At 40.0% G+C, this 22,707-nt stretch overlaps 1 protein-coding gene across 1 annotated transcript in view; it reads left to right on the top strand.

Moving 5' to 3' along the window:
* The window catches only part of ADGRL3 (adhesion G protein-coupled receptor L3), a 2,126,115-nt gene that overhangs the window by 1,033,783 nt on the left and 1,069,625 nt on the right, over window positions 1–22,707 (top strand). The window contains exon 5 of the mRNA XM_029600930.1: window positions 19,436–19,545. Within this exon, the coding sequence (XP_029456790.1) occupies window positions 19,436–19,545 (110 nt within the window). The remainder of the gene's footprint in view (window positions 1–19,435; window positions 19,546–22,707) is intronic.

Below are 22,707 nucleotides of genomic sequence, written 5' to 3'. Positions count from 1 at the left end.
TTATCCACATATTCAAGCTTCCATTCTCACCCACCCACACAAACCCAGGCTCTCATTCTCACCCATATATATACACATTCAAGCTCCCATTCTCACCCACCCACAAACCCAGGCTCCCATTCTCAACCACACATACACACATTCGAGCTCCCATTCACCCACATATTCAAGCTTCCATTCTCACCCACATACACACCCAGGCTCCAGTTTTCACCCACACACACTCCCATTCTCATCCACACATACACATTCAAGCACGTGCACAGCTTCCGCTTTCTCCCCCAGAGCAGGAAGATCAGCTGCCTCTCCTGCTGCCACCGGACTCCTGCTATCTTCGGGCGTCCGAACTTCCTGTCGGGGGGGGGGGAGCGGAAGTGCAGCGCCACAACGTCCGCTTCCTCCCTCCCCCCCCCCCCAAGCAGGAAGATCGGCGGACCATACGGCCCGATGCCCGAAGATAGCAGGAGGCCGGTGGCAGCAGGAGAGGCAGCTGATCTTCCTGCTGTGGGGGAGAAATCGGAAGCTGTGCGCGGCGCTTCCGCTCCCCCAAACAGAAAGTTTGGCAGGCCGTTTGGTCCGAAGATAGCAGAACGGGTGGCAGCAGGAGAGGCAGCTGATCTTCCTGCATTGGGGGAGGAAGCGGAAGCTGCCCGCGGCGCTTCCGCTCCCCACCCCCCAAACAGGAAGTTCGGCGGGCCCGAAGATAGCAGGAGAAAGGGTGGCAGCAGGAGAGGCAGCTGATCTTCCTGCTTTGGGGGGAGGAAGCGGAAGCCGCCCGCGGCGCTTCCGCTCCCCCCCCCCCTCAACAGGAAGACCGGTTGGCCATACAGCCGCAGCAGCGCTTCCCCATGTGTGCCGTGATGGCGCGCGAGGCGTGGGTTCTCTTGTTCGCTGTCGCGGGGATGGGATCCCGCGACAGCCTTGCAGTTCCGGTGCCAGTTGGGTGGGCCTGGGTCTAAGTTGGGTGGGCACCTGCCCACCCAGGCCCACCCGTGGCTACGCCACTGATTCAAACTACTCACTCACAGTTTTGTCTTCTAATTTGTGTCAGGACTTATGTGTACTATTTTCCTAAATAAATGAACTAAAACATTTTTTAAAATGTATTTTTTGGGGTGGGAGGTGGAATTGTACATTTGCTTTGGGGTTATGTATACCAAACAGGAATGTCTGCTTTGGTTCAGATTGTCATGCGTTTTGAAACAAATGTATATCCCTATGGTTCACCATGTAGTCTATTTCAGTGAGAAAGGCCAGAGTACTTATGCAGCAGCTACTACCAGTTGAATTAGAATATTACTAAACTGTGAGGGAGATTTGCAATGCAGACATATTATTTAGAAATCTTTGGCCCTAATGAAAAATATATTGGTCTCTTACAAGAAACAGATGGATATTCTTTTGTCACCAGCAATTGAACTCTTTCTTAATAACTGGAAGAATATGTTTCACTTTGGTATAAATATGATGTTCTAGCAGCTGATAAAATTAATAGACTGGCTCTTTTTATGTAATTTGGAAAGTTATAGATGAGATTGTTTCAGTATCAGCTTTGCAAGCAATTGGTGTGTTATAGATGCTACTCATGGGAATTAACTTACTGTATTCTAGCATTACCTACAGTATGTTGTTAAATTGTAATGCTGTTGATACTCTGATTATATACCTTGTGAATTATTTCAATTGAATAAGAAATTTTGAACTGTAAAAGGAATATTGCTACCTTGTGAGTTTAATTTGCCAGTTAGAATTTAAAAATAAAGGTATTACTTTAGACTGTAGAGAATAATACCATGTGACCAACAGCTGTAAATTTTTTAAAATATTCAAGAAAATGTTATTTTTTTGTATTTTATAAGACAACTTTAAAACATTTATTTTGTCTACATGTGTTTTTACTGTTAAAATATAGTTGATACACCTTTGCCTTCTAATAAGTATAGATTAAAAAGCATGGTATTTCTCCTGCACGAGCAAATCTAAGCAGTTAGTTATTGATGAATAATGTTAAGTTGATGAGGCATTATTCACAGTATTTGCATATGTATATTTTTTGGCACATTTGGTAAGCTAATGCACTGCAGCCACTGTGTCAAAATTAAGAAAGAAGCGTGCCAGCGATGAATATATGTATATTTCAGCATCTACCATGCCGTGCTGAGAGACGTTAAATAAAACTTGTTAAAAAGATTATAAGAAGGCTTTGATTATATGTGTGAAAAGACAGGTGACTTGAGATCAGCTTGCTGGAAAAGCATTTCTCCTCATTTTTTGTGGAAGAATTAGATTAAAGAAATCTTGTTACAGTTCAGATGAACACGTCCCATGTACTTCTGTCACTGGAAAAAAAGTTTGGCAGTCTCTTGAACTATTTGAATTTATAGGTTTAGCTATAATATGTAGAACTACAGAAGCTTACCCAAATAACTTACACATTTAGATCACAAACCACAAAAATCAAAGAGGCAAAAATTAGTATCTGAAAAGATGTGGGTAGATAAAAGGACACCAATAAAACAAATTCTGTTAACCAAGTATATCTTAATCATAGGTCGCTGTGAGTATTTGCCATTTTATTTTGTATTTTTTCCTGCACTAAAACATTAAAATGTGTTTGTAAGTGAAAAGTCCAAAACAAAATATTTTTTTTTAAAACAATATACTATATATATCATGTATATCAATCCACAATAGTTCAGTTTCTGATTAAATTAATCAAGGGTACTTCTGTGTGGTTCAACGTCATGTGTATCAAATCAACCTGGCCATCTAGAAACATTTATTTATTTACAGCATTTATAAATCGCTTTCCACACTTTATAATAAAATCTTGCAAAGAGATGTAGAAAAATAACATAAAACTTTTTATAGTATGATAAAATTATTAAGACCAGACAACACTTCCCCCAGACAATGAAAAGACCAGACATTGCTTATAAAGACATTTCTAAAATTACCATAAACCAGAGGTAACATTCCAAGTGCTGGCTCATTTATTATTGCTGCTAATATTACAAAAGAAATCATACCTGGGACATCATCAGCCAAGTTTTCACTTGGCGACAGAACTGCATAACATCTTTCTCTTCCTAATAAAGGGAGTTCATTCCAAATCTTAGAGATTGTCATACAGAATGATCTGTTTTCTAATTTGGCAAGCCAAAACGTTTTAACTGATGGAAGCTGGAGTTGGCAACTGTATTGTGCGTGTATATTTCTAGCCAATGCTTTGCAGCATAACCTATGCTCCATATGGGTAGACAGTTTCCATGTAAGACCTTGAAAGCGAGCACAAGGAGCTTAAATTTGCAATGCAATTTCACAGGTAACCAATGTAATTTCAGGAGAAAGGGATGCAGCTGACTCCCGACTGAACCTATCCATAACAATTCTTGCGGCCATATTTTGTACTATTTGGAGCCTCTGAATCATAACACCGGGAAGACCCTAATAGATGGAGCAGATAAAGACCATATGGCCTATCCAGTCTGTCAATCCTTACTTCCTGCTTAACTTTGAGTCCCTTCCTCTCTCTCAAAAATCCTCTGTGCTTGTCTCCATACTTTCTTGAACTCTGACACTGATATTGCCTCTATCACCTCCATTGGACACGGACAGCTGTTCCATACATTCACCATGCTCTCCATAAATTAAATATTTCCTTAGTTTATATCTCCTTTTATTTCTTTTTATGTTCATCCCATGACCCTTTATTTTTGAGCCTCCGTTGTATTGCAAGAGGCCTGCCTTTAATCATTGGAGGTGTTTAAATATCTCTATCATACCTCCACTTTCTTTTCTTTCCTCCAGGGTATTCACGTTTAAATTTTTATTCCATCTGCATGGCACATTTTACTTTGAATGCTAGCTGGATGAGATCTATCTGAATTGTATTTCCTCATCTACCAGTCAGCTGATACAATTGGCCCCTGCATGCAGTGGCTGATGTAATTTAAAGTTGCCCTCACTCTCTATTTAGGCATTGCCTGCAAGTGGGCCTCTCCTTTTGTGTATCCCTTAATGTTTTACAGTGGCACTGGATATGCTGTGCTTTTAGAGTTTGATTGTAAGGAGACATTTTCAGATTGGAAAATATTACTGCTTGTAATTATAGTCATTTCATTGTGTTCCTTTAGGATAGTTAATTTGTTTTTGGATATTCTTCCCATTGATTATATCTTTGGTCATCATCCATCTTGAATGGTCATGGGGGTTGAAATAGGATATACTGAGCCTGTGACTATTTTGTGTATCATGAAGTTCAAAAAATATATATTTTACTAGAAAATCTATTCCCTGAATGGTGTCTTATTTATTGCTTAAGAAGCAATGATGTTTGTTGGATGAGGAAGTGTAATAGCACTGGTGATCTTCAGGTGGTCTATGTTAATGCAAGGTCTGTGGGGAATAAAGATATTCCAATTTGTGAGATGATTTTGCAATAAGCCTTAGATGTGCTTTTGATCATATAATTTTGGTATTCAGATGCTGATACAATCATTAGAGGCTTCAATTCAAATACAAACTATATTTTAATTCTACTTGAGATATCCGCGGCTTTTGATACCCTCAATCATGACATTTTACTCTCCAATCTACATCAAATCGGTATCAATAGATCAGCTTTTCAATGGTTTTCTTCATTCATTTCCAAGCGCCCCCAAAGAATTACAATGGGCATGTGTAAATCCAACTGGTATACAACGAAACAGGAGTTCCACAAGGCTCAACACTTTCTGCTCTTCTATTTAATATATATATATATATATATATATATTACCTTTATGCCGTCTTCTTGCTGGTTTAAATCTAAATTTCAAAATATACACAGATGACATACAATTTACAGTTCCATTTACTGATTCCTGGTCCAAAACATTCTCCCTGTTACAACTTTACTTATCAACAATAAAAACATGGCTGTCACAAAATAGACTAAAACTAAACACATCCAAAACAGAACTAGTTTACTTATCTACAGTTCCAGAGTCAATTCACCAACCACCTCAATCATTTATATTTGAAAATCAACATAATCCCATTAAATTTCATGCAAAAAACTTAGTAATGATCATAGATTTAAGATTATCTCTAACCAAGAATATTTCAGAAATAGTAAAAAAAATCATTTTTCAAAATTCACATTAAAGAAACTTAAGCAGTTATTGCTTCCAAATGACTTTTGTCTCATGACCCAAGCACTGATTCTTACTCCGTTAGATTATTGTAATTCTTTATACCTTGGCCTACCTCTATCTTCGATTCAACCGCTGCAGCTTGTGCAGAATGCCACCGCTCGAATGTTATACAACGCACCATGCAGAGATCATTTCACACCAATTCTGTACCATTTACACTGGCTTCCAATGTCCTACCGAATATCATATAAAATTATATCGTTGATTCTTAACTTATTACATAATCCTAACTCAATCTGGTTATGTTCTTTACTGAGAATCTATAAACCTAACAGACAGCTTTGATCCATGGACAAATGCATTTTGGAAATCCCATCAATAAAATCTGCAAGCCTGGCACTAACAAGAAAACGAGCATTTTCAGTTGCAGGTCCTATATTATGGAACTCGATTCCAGAATATATTCGTCTAACAGTAAACCGTAATGAATTCAAAAAAAAAATTGAAAACATATCTATTTACTTGTGTTTATAACCTATCGCAATGAACTTTTAAACCCGCCTGTTATTAAGTATCCGTTATTAAGACACTGTAATTATTTGTAATTTAAATGATGTAAGTGAATGATATTGTGTATGTTTTATTATGTAAACTGCCAAGACGGATAGACTACTACCCCACGGTGCGGTATATAAAAACTTTTAAATACAATAAATACATTTGTATTTAACTATATGGGGCAAGTACATGAAGGAAAATGTGGGAGGTGAATGCTCAATATATATATAGGAAAATGCTAAAACTTCAAAATTTAGATTTCAAGATCAAATTAAATATGGATGGAAGTTTTTAGAGTGGACAGTTTGCCTATTATATTGGCTACCTGAATTACAGATTATGCAGATCCTCTAATTAGCTGAATTGGCAATGTTGCAGCTCAGTATTGACAATCTGATAGTAGCTGGATATTTTAATTTACATGTGGATAGTGATAATTCCCCACATTCAAAAGAGTTAGTCTGCCATGTCAGTGACTGGTCTGGCCCAATTAATTCAAAATCCTACATAATGTGCTGGTCACCCTCTGGATCTACTATTTTGTCACGAGACAGCATTACAAGCGGATAATGTGCAATTTTCACAGATATTACTGATTCCTTGGTCTGACCACATCTGAGAGCTATTTGTTTTAAAAACAAAATCACAGAAAACCATAACCCGGGCAGCCGCGACCATCTGTTGCTAAGGGAAAAAGGGGGGGGGGGGGGATAGACAGCAGCAGATTCACATATGCCGAGTATCACAGAGGTCAGATGTGGACTAAATTGGCTGCAGCTTTATTGCAAAAAACAAATATACAATGATAATGACGCATCGCAGGTACTGGAGGCCGCGTTCCCCCCCCCCCCCCCCTTCCACGCTCCTGGCGTGGTGCCTGGTTATGGGTTGTGCTCGTCTACCGACAAGGTACCAAGCCTTTTTCAAAGATATATTCAATTTTTAGATCTAAGGTGGATTTGAAGGATTTTTAAAACATTTAAGGGCCAATTTTTAAAATCCAGCGTGCGCGAATGCTGGGAGATACGCGCAGAGCGGGTTTGTAAAAAGGATCAGGCTGTCCTGGTAAAGCGCACGCTGACAGCCAGCCGGCACGTGGAACTTACTGCGGCTCGGTAGAGGAGGTAAGTTCCAAAATAAAAAAAAAAGGAGGCAGAATAGGTAGGGGTTTAAGGAAGTACCCTCCCAAACTACTCCTTTATTGGACCGGACTGGGTGGGAACTGGGGAAGGCGCAATCATGTTGCCATGCGCTTCTAAATATAATTCCCCCACCTTGCATACGGGTAGCCGATTTTATAGCATGCACGCGTTGACACGCACATGTTATAAAATTGGCAAGTCCATGTGCACGCACCGGGAACTGCACGCGCATGGAAGCCCGCACGGTTCTTTGAAAATTCACCCTTTAGGGTTTAATTATTAAAAGGTCAAATGTAATGGATATTACAATTCTGGTTGATATGTGGCATACATCATTGGTAGATATATATATTTGTGTGGCTTATTTAAAATCCATTCTCTTCTGTGTTGACAAAAACTGCTTTGCATATGAGTTAATTCATAAAAGATGGAAAATTCAAAAGCTTGAAAGAGGGTGAAAGAAGAATTCCACAGTGTGAAAAAAAGAGGCATATTTGGCCATAATGTGGGATTATAAAACCTGTATTTGGCAACGTAGAATGCAGTATTTTTCAAATAAGATAAGGGATTTCGTAAATCAACCTAGAGAACTGTTTTATACTATAAATAAGCTGAACTGTTTATTAACTGTGAAAATATAGCAGTCAATTTTGAAGATAAAAGTAATTTATTTTCAGGCTTCCCTCCCTAATTGTAGAGTTATCAAGGTGTAGGCATTGAAGCAGAATCTATACCAAATGTTTGGCTATATTTTGAGCCTGTCTCTCAAACAACTATCCAGGTGTTAATTACTGAACTACAGTCTACTTATTGCCAGTCCTTTTCAGATAATTCAGAGTTCAACCAACCTATGGCATTGTATCAAATATAGTAAATAAATTCTTGGAAGAAGGATGTGTTTCTGCCAAGTTAAAAATGACATTAGTATGTCCAGTTCAGAAGATTCCGTGCTTCTATTAGAGAGCGTTTGAAATTATCAATCCCCATCTCTAATTTGCCCTCCTGACCCCCACAAGACTTGCCAAAAGTCCCTGGGGGTTCAACGGGGGTCCCGGAGCGACCTCCTGCACTCCGGCTGTCCGATGCCAGTACTCAAAATTGCGCCGATAGTCTTTGCCCATATTATGTCACAGGGTAGGAGCACAAGATGGCGCCGATGGCCATGTGACAGGGGCTGACCAATGGCACTGGTAGTCCATGTGACAAAGGCTATCGGCGCCATGATGAAATCGGTACCGAGGGTGTGAGTGCAGGGGATGGCTCCCGGACCCCCCGCTGGACCACAAGGGAGTTTTGGTAAGTCTTGGGGGGGGGGGGGGGGTCCAGGAGGGTGGAGGGTTTGTTTAAATTTTTATTTAGGTGGCCGTATAATTCGGCGAAGATTTGTGTATTCGTGGAGAATTGCGATATGTTTCGCTTCCCCATGAATACTACGAATAGTGCAATATACGTTGCTAATTGCCAATACAGCGAAAACGAATGCACACACCTAATAAATAAGAGGTTTAGTAGCTCTGGTTTGACTCTATGCAGTTTATATCCTTTGCAGGTGCAGTCTCCTGTACACAGTATTCTAAATGACATCTCACCATAGACTTATGCAGAGGAAGTATCTCCTCTTTTTTTCTTGCTGGCGTTTCCTTTCACTATAATCCCAAGTATCCCACTGGATTTTTCTAGTATCTTATTTACCTGTTTGGTCACCAAAAGATCATCAGATTTCACCTCCAGGCCCCATGTTTGTTTTGTGCACAGCGTAACCTCAGTTCTATGCTGTATCGCTCCCTTGGGTTTTTACAACCCAAATGCAAGTCCATGCACTTTTTAGCCTTAAATCATAGCTGACAATACCATTCCTCAAGTTTCACTAGATCCTGCCTCATATTTTCCATACAGTCCAGGCTGTCTATCCTGTTGCAGTTCTAGGTATTATCTGCAAAAAGCAAACCTTACCCAATAGCCCTTCCATAACATCACGTACAAAAATGTTGAATAGAAAACTGGACTAAAGAGTGATCTCTGCGATAATCCACTGGTCACTCCAATTTCCTCAGAGTGAACACTGTAAATAAATACTCTGTTACCTCCCAATCAACCAGTTTATATCCCAGTCTTTCATTTTAGAGCATAGACCTACATTGCTCAGAGTGGAGGTCATTTTCAAAATAATTTACCCACATAAAAGTAGCATATATTGTAGCAAATTTCAAAAGCCCTTTTATGCACGTAAAACTATTTGACATTTCAGCTCTATGGAGTGAATTTTCAAAGGAATTACGTGCATAAAAGTAGCAGTTTTTTAAAATCCCATTTACTCATGTAAATCCTTTTGAAAATTACTTCCTTTGTTTATAAGTCACCTATGCAGAACAAGGTTAAAGGCCTTGCTGAAATCCAAAAATACACCTGGCGCTTTCCCTAATCTAACTCGCAAGTCACCCAATCAAAGAAAGTGATTAGATTTGGCTGACAAGCATTTCCTCTGGTAAAACCATACTGCTTTAGATACTGTATTTCATTAGATTTCAGAAACTTTACTCTGTTCTGCATAGATTCTAATAATTTGCACATGGCCCAGCTCAGACTAACCAGTAATTCCCAACCTTCACCTTCACTTTTCTGAAGAAAAACCACATCTGCCTGTGCCCCAGTCCTTTGGAACCACTCCTAACTCTAAAGAAGCATTTAAAACATCATAGGGGGAGGCTGCACGAACTTCCCTGAGATCCCTTAATGCCCTCTGATGAATTCCATCCATCCTACATTGCTTTATCTCCTTTTAGTTTTGTCAACTTCTTGGGAAAACGGACTTCTGAAAATAGTTTGAGGTCTGCCTCATTCCCATTCCTTTTTGTTACAGTTCCTGAAAGAGGAACCTGTAATAGCAGAAATCAGCATGAGGAGCCAAAATAGAGAAGAAAGCAGAAATGAGCAGCTGAGGCGCAAACCTGACACCATCCATGTTTTCAGTAAATTCTGTACTGGGATACATTCTGATGTGGTATTGGATCTATTTATTGATCTTAATTGGAATTGTTAGCTGATTGGTTGTGGCTTACATCTATTTTGATTTTCATGGGCCCGCTAGTAACCAAATATTTGTATTGTTTTGAAGATAGATTGCATCACATTATTTATCCCTACAGCAGTGGAAATAAGGGCCCAGTCAAGTTTGGGCTTCCGTTGCAGTTTTCTCCTTGTGTTTCTATTTTGGAAGGCTCCTCTTGCGATATATATGGATCGAAATGTTTGACACATACACCAATTAGCACCACAGGAAAGTACCCTTAAGTTTTTTCCATGAGGATCTGAATGTTTGTGGATTTGAATATGCAATATGAATATTGCTTTATTGAAATAAATTATTTTGTTTTGCAAGACTAGGAGACTGGGCATCTGAAAGGCAAAATGAAATTTTATGTGGAAAAGTGCATATAGGAAAAAATAATCCCAACTATAGGTGAAAATTGCTGGGTTCTGTGTTAGGAGTTATCATTCAGGAAAGGTACCTTGGAGACCTTGTGGAAAAAAACTGAAATCCTCAGTTCAGTGTGAGGCATAAAAGCAAATAGAATGTTAGGAATGATCTGAAAAGAAAAAGAGATTAAAACAGAAAATATCATATTGCCTCGGTATTGATGTATGGTACCTTCTACACCTTGGGTATTGTGTGCATTTCTAATCACCCCATCTCAAAAAAGACATAGCTAAAGTAGAAAGGTATAGAAGACGGCAACAAAAACAATAAAGGGGATGGAATGTTTCCCCTATGATTAGAGCCTCTTAAAAAAGATATAGTTGCGATGGAGAAGGTACAAAGAAGGGCAACCAAAATGATAAAGGGGATGGAACAGCTTCCCTATGAGGAAAGGCTGAAGAGGTTAGGACTGTTCAGCTTGGAGAAGAGATGGCTGAGGGAGGATATGATAGAAGCCTTTTAAGATCATGAGAGGTCTTGAACAAGTAGATGTGAATCAGTTATTTACACTTTTGAATAATAGAAGGACTAGGGGGCATTCCATGAAGTTAGCAAGTAGCACATTTAAGACTAATCGGAGAAAATTCTTTTTCACTTAATGCACAATAAAGCTCTGGAATTTGTTGCCAAGGATGTGGTTAGTGCAGTTAGTGTAGCTGGGTTCAAAAAAGGTTTGGATAAGTTCTTGGAGGAGAAGTCCATTAACGGCTATTAATCAAATTTACTTAGGGAATAGCCACTGCTATTAATTGCATCAGTGGCATGGGATCTTCTTAGTGTTTGGGTAATTGTCAGGTTCTTGTGGCCTGGTTTGGCCTCTGATGGAAACAGGATGCTGGGCTTGATGGACCCTTGATCTGACCCAGCATGGCAATTTCTTATGTTCTTACATTGGTTAGAACTCTTCAGCTTGAAAAAGAGAAGACTGAGGGTAGACATGATAGAAGTTTATAAAATCATGAGTGAGGTAGAATGGGTAACTAGAAGACAGTTATTTACCTGGTCAAATTATACTAAAACAAGAGGAAAGTCCATGGAACTTACAACCAGCAGATTTAATACACATTTTACAAAATTTTGTTGTGTCATTCAGCACATAATCAAGCAGTGGAATCTGTTACCAGAGGACATGGTAAAGGTATCTAGCATAGAAGGGCTTAAAACTTGTTTGGTCAAATTCCTGGAGGAAAAGTCCTTAAAACAAGTAGACTAAGAAAGCCATTGCTATCCCTGGGAGTATCAAAAAATAGATCTACTTTCTATGTCTGCTGGTTCTTGTGGCCACTATCTGAGGCAGGGTCCTGGACTCCATGAACCTTGATCAGTCCCAGCATGGCATATTTTATGTTTTATGTTCTAACTTTTCCTACAAACACTTTTTATATAAGAACATAATATACTTAAGAGCTTCTGTACTGGATCTGATCAGGTCCATCAAATCCAGTATCTTGTTTGCAACAGTGACCAATTCAGGTCACAAGTACCTAGCAGGATCCTAAAAATATTTTAGAGGCCTGAGTACTAAAGTGTGTTCAAAATATGCACTAATGTGCATTTTTAATCCATGTTAACGTGCATTCATTAAAGGTTCTAAAGTGGATTGCTCAGTAGAGTGGTTGGGCTGCATTCAATAATGCGTCCGTGTTGCCTGCCATGGTAACCAGCCTCATGGGGGCTTTGACTGTCCCCCAATATTCCCCCTATCAAGATCAAGTAAGGGGCTCCATGTGCCGGTGCCCCTCTTTCTATTCCCTTCCACACATCACACCACTCCACTTACCCCATATATTGGCACAAAAATGTGTTGGGGCAGGAAAAGATCCCCTTATTCTTTCTGTCCCACTCAGTCCAATGAGGATAATGACAATCACTGATCTAATACGCTCCTTTTCCTCAAATGTGCACATTAGGTCAGCCAACATAATTTTATTTCTTAGAGCACTGAAGCAATAGAAATGTTTTACTACTTTAGATAGGGTAGGAAGATCCTGGTAGAGGGGAGGTCTGGGGAATGGGAGAGGACCTGGGAACACCCTAGGGCTACCTTCGAAGATCTCTGAGGGAGGGTGGGAAGGATGACATTACTTTTGGCATTACCACAATTCATAATGCAAAGTTTAAAGGTACTATGTATTATTTGATGGTGTCTACTCTATGCAATCTGGTGAATACAATGTTAAATAACCTGTTAATGCACTTTAGTAAGTAGGCCCTTATGTTTGCATTTATTAAATATGCTTATACTAAGACATGTTCTCATTAACACTGAAGCCATGTATTACATTCATAGACTGCCATTGGAAGGCTGACTATTCATACCACCCTGCCTACTTGTGATATCACTGCAAAACCACCTGTTTAGCAGTTTCAAGGTTGAAGACAACAAAATTAGCCTCAAGTTATTATGTTCATTTTTTCTTTTTTTTTTTTTACCTTTTCGTGCAATTAGAGAAGACACTTGTCTATGATAACTGTCATTTGACATAAATCTCAACTGAAAAACATGAGAACATTCAGACCCTCTGGATTAACAGTTATCCAAACAAAGTGCTTGATGAGTGGGGGAACTGGATCTTATTAATCTTTCAGTAAAAATTACAGAGAGAAAAATAATTGAGCTTAAGGCAGTCACTAGTAAATCAATTTTTATTTATAGACTAAAATAAAATTCTCATTAAGACTGACAAAATGTAGCCTCAGGTAAACCCATAGCATTTCCACTCAAAATCATAAATTAGTTTTGCTATGGAACTCCGTGTGTACTGCCCTTAGAAGAATTGGAGGTCAGAAGTCTCTTGCCACATTAGACAAAGCTGTATCTTAGAGGTTGAAGAACCAGCATTAATTATATTGCTAAATTTAAGAAGTACTAAATGTTTGATTTGTGTCTGTATATAATTGTATAACTATATCTGTATGCTTAAGAAAGCACTTAACATTTAACGAGGAAATCAATAGTGCATTTTACTTACTGGGGGAGGGGGAACATGTTCTAGATCATATCTAGAAAAAAAAGGGTTGAAAAACTGCTCGCTGCTGTTAAATGACCACTTACATTAAAATGCGGGAAAAAAATATTTATAGGTCATATTTATACTATTCTACAAAGATGGGAGAAGGGATGTAGGTCAAATAGGTATGGTTGTTAGAGGGTTCAAATCTGTAAGGATTGAGCCAAGCCAGGGCTCAGCCTGTGGCATACTGCATGTGCAGGTCTGGCTTTTGGAGTCTGCAAACTGTGCGGCAGCACAGGGCACCATGCAAGAGGGGTCACTGCCACATTGGTGCTCCATTGCCCCATCCCCTTGCATGTCATAATGTCGGAGAGAGAGAGAGAGAGAGAGAGAGAGAGAGATGTGAATAAGAGGGAGAGAGAAAGAGGGATGCTGTGCTGGAGATACCATGTCTACAAGAGGTAGTACAATACCAGAACTGCAATTGGTGAGGGGGGAAGGGCACCAAATTTGTTAGCTTAGAGCCAGCTCTGCATGTATGAACTTGTGAAGTCTTGCTTTTCTTTTGTAAATTGGAACTAAAAGTCTAGACATGCAAGGAGCAAAGTCCCAGGCCAGCTCAGCTTGTCTCTTCTGATTTGTACTCATCTCATAACCCTAGGCTCAGGATTTATTTAGAAATAATTAAGCACTCTGCCGCTGCATGGCATTTGCGCTGTCACTCATTTTTCCAGCCATTGGGCAGATGAGGATTAATTGTCACACAAAGTATGAATCCTTGTATCTGTACTGTACTATTTAACTAAAAAAATTGGAAAGGTTCACACCATGGGGTACATAATCAGGGTGATTTTCAAAGGATAATGTAAATGTGATAGTCTATCATAGCAATTTTCAAAAGCCCATTTACCCACATTAAGTACACTTAAAGCAGATAAAATCTATCAGCAGTTCAATAGAATATATTAGTAATTAGTAATATAATAGTAATTTTCATTTGCTCTGGTATACTGCCACAAATCTATTCCTGTGATCTTGTCTCCCCTTCCAAGTAGTTGCTCATGTCCAATATTATTCCTTCCAGTTGAGCTGCAGTGATCCCCAAAGCCTCCATCTGCTATCCCCCAAATCAAAGGCATTAGGCACCGGCATTGTTATCCCCAGGGATTCAGCCATTGTAGCTACAGCTCGCAGCTCCTCTACCAGGAAACGTCAGCATCTGATGTCATCAGGCATTGAGGCAATCTTTGCTGATTTTCAGCACTAGCTTCCCAACTTAAATGGACAGATTTAGATTCTGCAAGAGCAGGCCAACCTTTGGCCAACCAATGCTCAGAATCATCTCCCTCCTGTCTGTCCGATGGTTAGGAGGACATTTTCCTGGAAACTGTTCCCACCTGCTTGATGATGAAAAGTACATGCAGAGGGCAGCTTCCCCCATCCTTCCTTCCTTCCTACCCACCTAATTGAAGAATTAGCCCAGCTGACAACACCTTCCGCCCCTTCCCCTGTCATTCCAGAAGCTCCATTCCTAATCCTCAAATGGAGCCAAGAGGAGGATTTTGAAGCCTTTAGTGTTCTGCCGGTAGTTCAGAGAATACTATACCTAGCATTCATTTGTTCACTGCGGTGTCTAGAAGGAGCTAATTTCCATTCAGTGACTGCTAAGTGCAAATAGATTCTCTGAGCTACAGGAAGAGGCGTAGATGCCCTGCTGGAGCTGAGATGAGAAGGGGTAACTCTCTCTATCCTTCTCCTGGCTCTGTTAGTGGAGTTTAGGGTAGCGGTTTGGGAGGGGAAATGAGGGGCTGTTGGCCTGGTCTTAGCCTTGAATCAAGTGAGTGGGAGGGCTAAGTTTCTCATCTGGGTGAGTGGAAGGCATTCTGTGCTGTCACTCCTGTCCACCATTTTTTTCCCATCAGGCAGTGTGTGTGTGTGTGTGTGGGGGGGGGGGATTACAGGGAACAGGATTCCCCCTCTTCCCCACTATTTCTTTAACTGGGAGAAGGAGGCAGACTTGCCCTCCCCGCCCCCCACATTGGCTTTTAGCATTTATGTGGGATAGGGGCCTCATGCTGTCTTTACTAAAGGTTAACTAGGGCTGCTGGGAGCTACGTTTTTTCTGGGAAACCCAGCCATAGTAAATGCAGCCAGTCAACTTTGGAATGGCTAGATATAGATGAATATTCAGCTAAAAAACCTAGCCAGTTACGTTCTGATGAATATTAGGGATGTGCAGGGAGGGGGGGGGGGGAATGTGTTTTAGTTGTTCATTTCATTTTCAGGAGGTTTTCTCTCCGCAAATTTCAGTTCATGAATGGCTTGATTGGTTTCCTTCATGTGAAAAAACATGAATCAAACAATAAAAAAAAAAAAAAGGGCCAAAAAATGAAATCAAACCTTTCTCCCTCTCTCCCAGAAAATTACTGGAGTGGACTGGGAGGGAGCTGGGAAAAGGCCGTGTCCGTCACTGCGTGCATGATTTAAAATTGCCTCCCCCCCCTTACGTGCATGAATCGGTACTTCCACGCACCGATATAAAATCGGGCACGCATGTGCGCACAGGTAGCCAATTTTAAAACATGCGCACGTCGATGCGCGCATGTTATAAAATGGGCCTGTCCGTGTGTGCGCGCCGGGAACTGCGCGCACACGGACGCCCGTGCACAGGTTTAACAATCTACCCTTTAGTGCATCACTTTGCTTAGAGCTTTGCACCAACTTTTTGTATGCTAAAATTACTTCCGAAAAACAATGTGGGAATTAAAAAGTGAACTATACTGCACCTTGCATGCTAATGAGTCCTAATAAGTTGCATATGGAATTACTTCCCTTGCAGCAAAGTGTGCTAAAAATAAGTACACTTCTTTACTTACTTTTTAGCCTACTTTACCTCACTCAGGGGTTGAAGTTATTTTTTAAACTCTATTTACTTCTGTGGGAAGTTAATTGAAATGAAAGAATCAGCCATTCCCAAACCTGGGATCCCCAAACTGGCAAACCCCTGGACATGGGATCTCCAATTTGGAGACTCTCAAAACTGGGACCCCCCCCCCCACCCCCCGACGTAGAGTGCCTGGGCCTCAGTGCCCAGATCCCAAATTCCTCATGCTGGGCAGTTTGAGTACCTCACAGCCAGGCAGCCTTAATTCAAACACACTTGTACCCAGGCTCTCCAAGTCTGGGCTCCTCTACACTTATAAAGTTCAAGCCCAGGCTCCCCTGCCCACTCTCCCTCTATTCCCTCCATTATGTTCCCTTTCCTAAGCTGCTCATCTCACTAAGGATCCCCACTACGCAAGTCCACTCACCTATCTACCCCGACCTGCCTACTCACCCCACATATCTACCCCTTACCAACCTCATTCCCACCCATTAATTGATCCACTCCCACACACCTACCTTCAACCTCCCCACTAACTCAATTACCTTGCCTCACCACTCATCTACTCCTCTCCTTCCCACTCACCTATCTATTCACTCAGTAATGCACCCCAACTAATCTACCTAACCCTCACTCACTCTCCTAAACTCTGCACCCACCTATCTGCCTTCCTCTCGCACACTACCCCACTCCCGTGGGAGAGGTTAGCTGAGGGGGTGGTGAGTGGATGTTGTGGTTGGGTTGGTGAAGCCGATTGTTTCATGTACCAAGTCCCTCTGCCTTGGAGGTTCGGGGGCAGAGCCTCTTCGATTCAAGGTTCCAAGATGATTTGGGATTGGATCAGAGGGCCTCCAATGTTTAAAAAATTAAAAGGATAGAGTTGTTAGTTAAATTTAACGTCCACCTCTAACTACTGAAGATAATTCTGAGGTTAACCTGACTTCCTTTTTTTTTTTTTTAACAGTACTTTCATTTTAATGCACTTTTTTACTTTATTTCTGATTTAGCTGATTTCACAGTTTTAACTATTGTGCTCTGTGTATCTCATTTGCTAATTACATCAGAAGCAAAGTAAAAATGTATCAGACTGATTTATACTGTGGTATTATTACATTGGCCTAATTAATGCTCATTGCCTCGTACACCCACATAGATGGTACAAGTCTTTGGGGGTGGGACTGATTGTACCTGAATACTAATATTACAGCAAACCACCATGATTATCATTGACAATTGAATGCTAAAAAAATACAAATATTTGTGTATTTTTATACATTTTTCTAATAAGTATACGAACAAGTGCTTCTAGGTAATAGAATATTTCTTGTTTATATATCTCCATCTATGTACACAGCACTGTAAAAAAAAAAAAAAAAAAAAAAAAAAGTCCAAGAGCTTACTCATGGGGTTTAAACCCAGGATAAAATGATTTGCTCAAGGTCACACACACTGAGTGATGGGTAGTAGATCTGAACGAATGTTCATAGTCTGGTGTGCCAGCCATTATGCTATACTGATATTTTTTCCTCCTGCTGTAAAAATATATTCAGTCAGACTCGAGGGACATTTGGCCCGGCATTATAATAATACACTCCTGTGCATGTTCTATCACCCCTCTGAGGTTTGTAAAATCAAGGCCAAAGTGAATGATATTCCATCTGTTTTGCAAACCTTCAAATATATTAAAATGTATTCTGGACATGGAAATGCATACATTATCATTCTGATAACAGGCAGTGGAACAACTGTAATTTATTCCAAGACGTTCCAATGGCGAGGCAGTTTAGCAGTGCTTGATGCACTCTGGGGAAAAAAAAGATTCACGTTTGTACAACTGGATGTATGTAACAAACTCTGCTGAGTCCATTTGGGGTGGTAAAGTAAAAGCTGTTAGCGAACAAGAAAACTGCCTCTTTCAGCTGTGATCCTGCTGTCATTTCTAAATCTAAAGTTGATGATTCTAGATTTATTGTTGTCAGTAGTAACCCCTGTCCTTATGGGATTCCAGATTTGGAAGTATTCGAGTTTTATTGGACAACCCAATGCATGTTGAATATTTGCTGATCACAGGAAAGGAAGACCACAAGTGTTTCTTTATAGCATTGATATTACAATGTGAAAGGCCAATTTTCTTGAATGGAATATTTCTTATAAATCTTTTTCTAAACATTTGAAAGTGAAATCAACAAAAATGGAATAACGTTGAATGTTTATGCGGATTTTCTAGAGACAACAGTTTGTAAGCTGTTGGTACATAAGTTAGGCCTTCCTAATCTGTTGGGAAACCAAGATTGAATCCAGTAATGCAGTTTGCCATTTGTACAGATGTGCACTCCGAGGCATACAGTTTGTTTTTGTGAATCTTGCAAAATAAGTTTGTAGCTAATTTTCTGGATGTTACATACAATTTGCCAATCTGAGATGAAAATAAGTAGAGGGTGTAGACAGGCTCGAGTCAGCCTCCCCCGCCCCATGTATTTCTTTTAGAAAGGGGGCCATTTTGCTCCCTCCTGTGACCTCTAAATCACTCTCCAACTGTTGCTTTCATTCCATACAACAGAAGTTCCTTGTGCCTTCTGTCCAGATGTTAAGTTTCATTCAGATCAGCCCAGTACTTGTCCAGTTCTAAACATTTTGCTTTTTTCTCCCTATTCATTTCCTATGGGAACATTTTCATTTTATCCCCATTCCCCAAACCAGAAGCAAACTTTGAGAAAAATCACTTGTCTGCCCTAAAGCCCTAGCTCCTCACAGCCTGTTTCAGCTCAGTATCGGTGCTTAAATGTTTTTGGGGCAGGGGGATAGAATGGTGCATGCAGAATCACACACAGACATGTAAAAACCATTTCACAAGTCTCACTCCACGTAGAACTGAAGCTTGAAATGTCCCAGGTATTGCAATAGTTGCAACTGTTTGATTATACATAATATATGCAGTCTGAGAGGAAAAAGTAGTCAATTTCTATGAAACGGATGCAGATGTTTGCCCCAGCAGTGCTATTAAAAAAAAAAAAAAAAAAAAAGGCAAAGCTCTGAGAAAATCCTACTGATTTCCAAGGAAAGGAATCATGGCAAAGTTTGCTTATGTGGCAAGAAACTCCATGAAGCTCTACCCATACTGTATTTCAGTCTCTCTCCACATTGTGCAAAGTTGAGCTTGTGCACGATAACTTGTTTCATCAACATTAATGTTATCACTACTGTCCAGTGTGTTCTTGTATGCATTCTGACTTTTTACAGATTGGACATTATTACTTATTTATTGTTTGCTTCTTTTTCAGATGCAATAACCGTACCCAGTGTGCTGTAATAGCAGGTCCAGATGTGTTTCCAGACCCGTGCCCAGGAACATATAAATATCTGGAAGTGCAGTATGAGTGTGTTCCTTACAGTATGTATCATCATTTATTTTCTGCTTATTAAAAAAGCGGTTTATCTTTATATAGTTATTTATTTATTTATTTATTTAACATTTCTTATATACCGATGTCCGTTCGCACATCGCATCGGTTTACAGTGAACAAAAAACCATTGGGCGGAGCCCTTACAAAAAACAGATAATATAGTAGCTAGGTAACATATATAAAAGAAAAAAAAAAAAAAATTTTTGGAAGGAGCTCTTACATTAAATACAAACATCAAAGAGGAAATGCTAAGGGTATATGCTAAGGGATTGAGCTCTAACAGAACCTATATACAGATTATTGCACAGTACAAAATCATCAGGCAAAAAGGCGTTCATACCAGGATATCAGATAAACAATTAGTAAGGGGCAGTTAAGTAATGGGGGGTGAGATGGAGTAAGCTTGCTGGAAGAGCCATGTTTTAAGTTTCTTTTTGAAGGCTGGGGTATAGGTCTCAATGCGAATATCATGTGGCAGTGAGTTCCATATGGTTGGGCCGGCAAGGGAAAAAGCTCTGTTCATGGTGGAGGAGAGTTTAAAAGGTTTGATAGATTGTGCATGGAGTGTTCCTTGGAGTGCAAGACGGGTGGGTCTCTTGGAGGTACGGGGTAAGAAGGGGGGGTTAATCCAGTTGAGGTTGGAGTTAATTAGACTCTTGTGTATGATCGAGAGAGTTTTATAAAGAATTCGTGACTGTATAGGGAGCCAGTGTAATTGAATAAGTGTGGGGGTGATGTGATCTCTTTTCTTTGTGTTTGTCAATATCCGAGCGGCGGCATTCTGTAAGAGTTGGAGGGGTCTAGTGTGTGTTGCAGGAATGCCAAGTAAGGAATGCCAAGTAAGAGCGCATTACAATAATTATATATATATATAGTTATATATATATATATATATATATATATATATATATATATATATATATATATATAATATATATTTTTCAGATTAACTGATTATTTTTTCTTTTATTAAAAGGTGATTATGAAAGTTATTACCAAAAATAAACCATTTGCTAATGTTTTACTTCCAGTTGAAAAATGTTTCATAGCATGATGTTTGCTTTTAAGGAAGGAATAGTGCAATTAGGTTTTAATTGCTTTTTGAAGGGTTTCCTGTCACTCTGTAGTTGTTGCTGAGCAGCTTTTGTTTTTTTCTCTGAGTTACTGATGTGATAAATTGATCTGAAAAATCACGATGCAGGTTCAAGTGAATGAGCAGTAGTTCAGCAAATTCACTCTGATGTCTTGTTTAGTGGTCAAAATGACGGCGCTCTCTTTCTTACAGAATACCCTAAATCTCTCCCCTTTCATTCACTGTTATTCACGGTGATTACTCAGCCTCACAGATGTGGCTGCCTACACAAACTGAAAATGATCCTTCTGCATTCTTTTCTTTAATTTTAAGGGCATGTATGGTTAGTAACAACTCTTTTATATGCAGATTCCAGATGTCTGGATAGTGATGTAACTCTATCCTAGGTTAATTATCACGTTGATTTTGATATTGGGGATTATTTAGTTGTTATGGACTGATTAATTATAAAATGAAAGGTATCTACTGATTGTCTCATTGTATATATTAAAGCAGGAAGGTGCTTAACCCTGGTTCTCAATGTCTGCAAACAGGTCCAATTTTCAGGATATCCTCAATGAGCATCAATCAAGAATGTTTGCATAGATTTGGTCTGTGGACCAGGTTAATTTTTGTAGCTCAGTGATACAGAAAGCTGTGCCTGGAAAACCAGGTCCGTGCACCACTGGATTAAAGCTCTTACTTTACATTACACTATTTTTTTCCTTTTGTATGGTACATTACAATAATTTTGTATTGTACCTTACAAAATGACTCCCAAAATAGATCAGTGCAAAGAAATTAAGAAAAGTACCAGAGATATGAAAAGGCTAGTTTGTAGAGCTGTTGCATGAGCCTTTAAAGTAAAATTTCCTAAAAAAGATATGTAATTTTGTTTGTATTCTTTTAATATTTGAAAATAATTGTTTAACCCATACCTGTAAAGGGCACATCATGCAAGAGAACATTGTTGGGCATTTCTTATTGTAAGTGTTAAAAGCATACATTTCAGAAAATGTATTAAACAAGGTCAATATTCAAAGCGAGTTCAGCGCTGTTAAGCCGGATATGTGAGACTTATGATGCAAGTGACGGTTGCTGACTATGCAGCCATGTTCAGCGGCCACTGGCCACCGCTTAGCCATACAAATCCCTTTTATGCCTAAAATGTACATGCAAAAAAAGTGAGCATGCATTGGGCAGATCGGGGGCGGAGCGAGTAAAGCTTATAACCTGTGCAAGGATTAGATATTTTTAAAGATCGACAACATGAACAAATAGAGATGAATTATGTTTCTTGATTTTCTAAATATGAACCAGCAAGTGAACTTGAGACAAAACTAGGAAAAATCATTATTCGAAACATGTTGACTAAATAGAAGGTAAGTATGCCATGCTTCTGCTAGAGACTAGTGGGAAGATTGTGATCTAAGATCATGATTATAAACCCATCCTTGCCTCAGGTATTTTCTGCAGGCAGAGTTCAGGAAAGAAATTCACTAAAATTCAGAGAAAAATCTAGCAAAGTCCCTACTATGATTGGCCAACTTGCTTTTTTTTTTTCATAATTGTTCCAAATCATCTTATAACAGCAGCTGCAGTCCAATATACCCTACCTTTCAGAGAACCCATAGGGGTAGATTTTTAAAAACGGCGCGTTCGCTTATTTTTGTTCGCGCTCCAGGCGCAAACAAAAGTACGCTGGATTTTAGTAGATACGCGCGTAGCCGCTAAAATCCAGGATCAGCGCACGCAAGGCTGCCGATTTTGGGCAGTCGGTGTGCGCCGAGCCGCGCAACCTGCCTCCGTTCCCTCCCCTCACCTTCCCCTCCCTTCCTCTACCTAACTGACCCCCCTGGCCCTATCTAAACCCCCCCTACCTTTGTCTGGGGATTTACGCCTCCCGGAGGGAGAAGTAAATCCCCGCGCGCCAGTGGGCCGCTGGCGCGCCGAGACGCAACCCGGGGGCGGTTCTGGAGGGCACGGTCACACCCCTGGACCGCCCCGGGCTGAAACCATGCCCCCGGACCCGCCCCCGAAACGCCGCTTCCCACCCCCAAAACGCCGCGTCGATCGG

The sequence above is a fragment of the Rhinatrema bivittatum genome, chromosome 1, assembly GCF_901001135.1.
Source record: "Rhinatrema bivittatum chromosome 1, aRhiBiv1.1, whole genome shotgun sequence".
NCBI lineage: Eukaryota > Metazoa > Chordata > Amphibia > Gymnophiona > Rhinatrematidae > Rhinatrema > Rhinatrema bivittatum.
The sequence above is the reverse complement of the archived record's forward strand: the minus strand, read 5'-3'. Positions and strand labels throughout refer to the sequence as shown.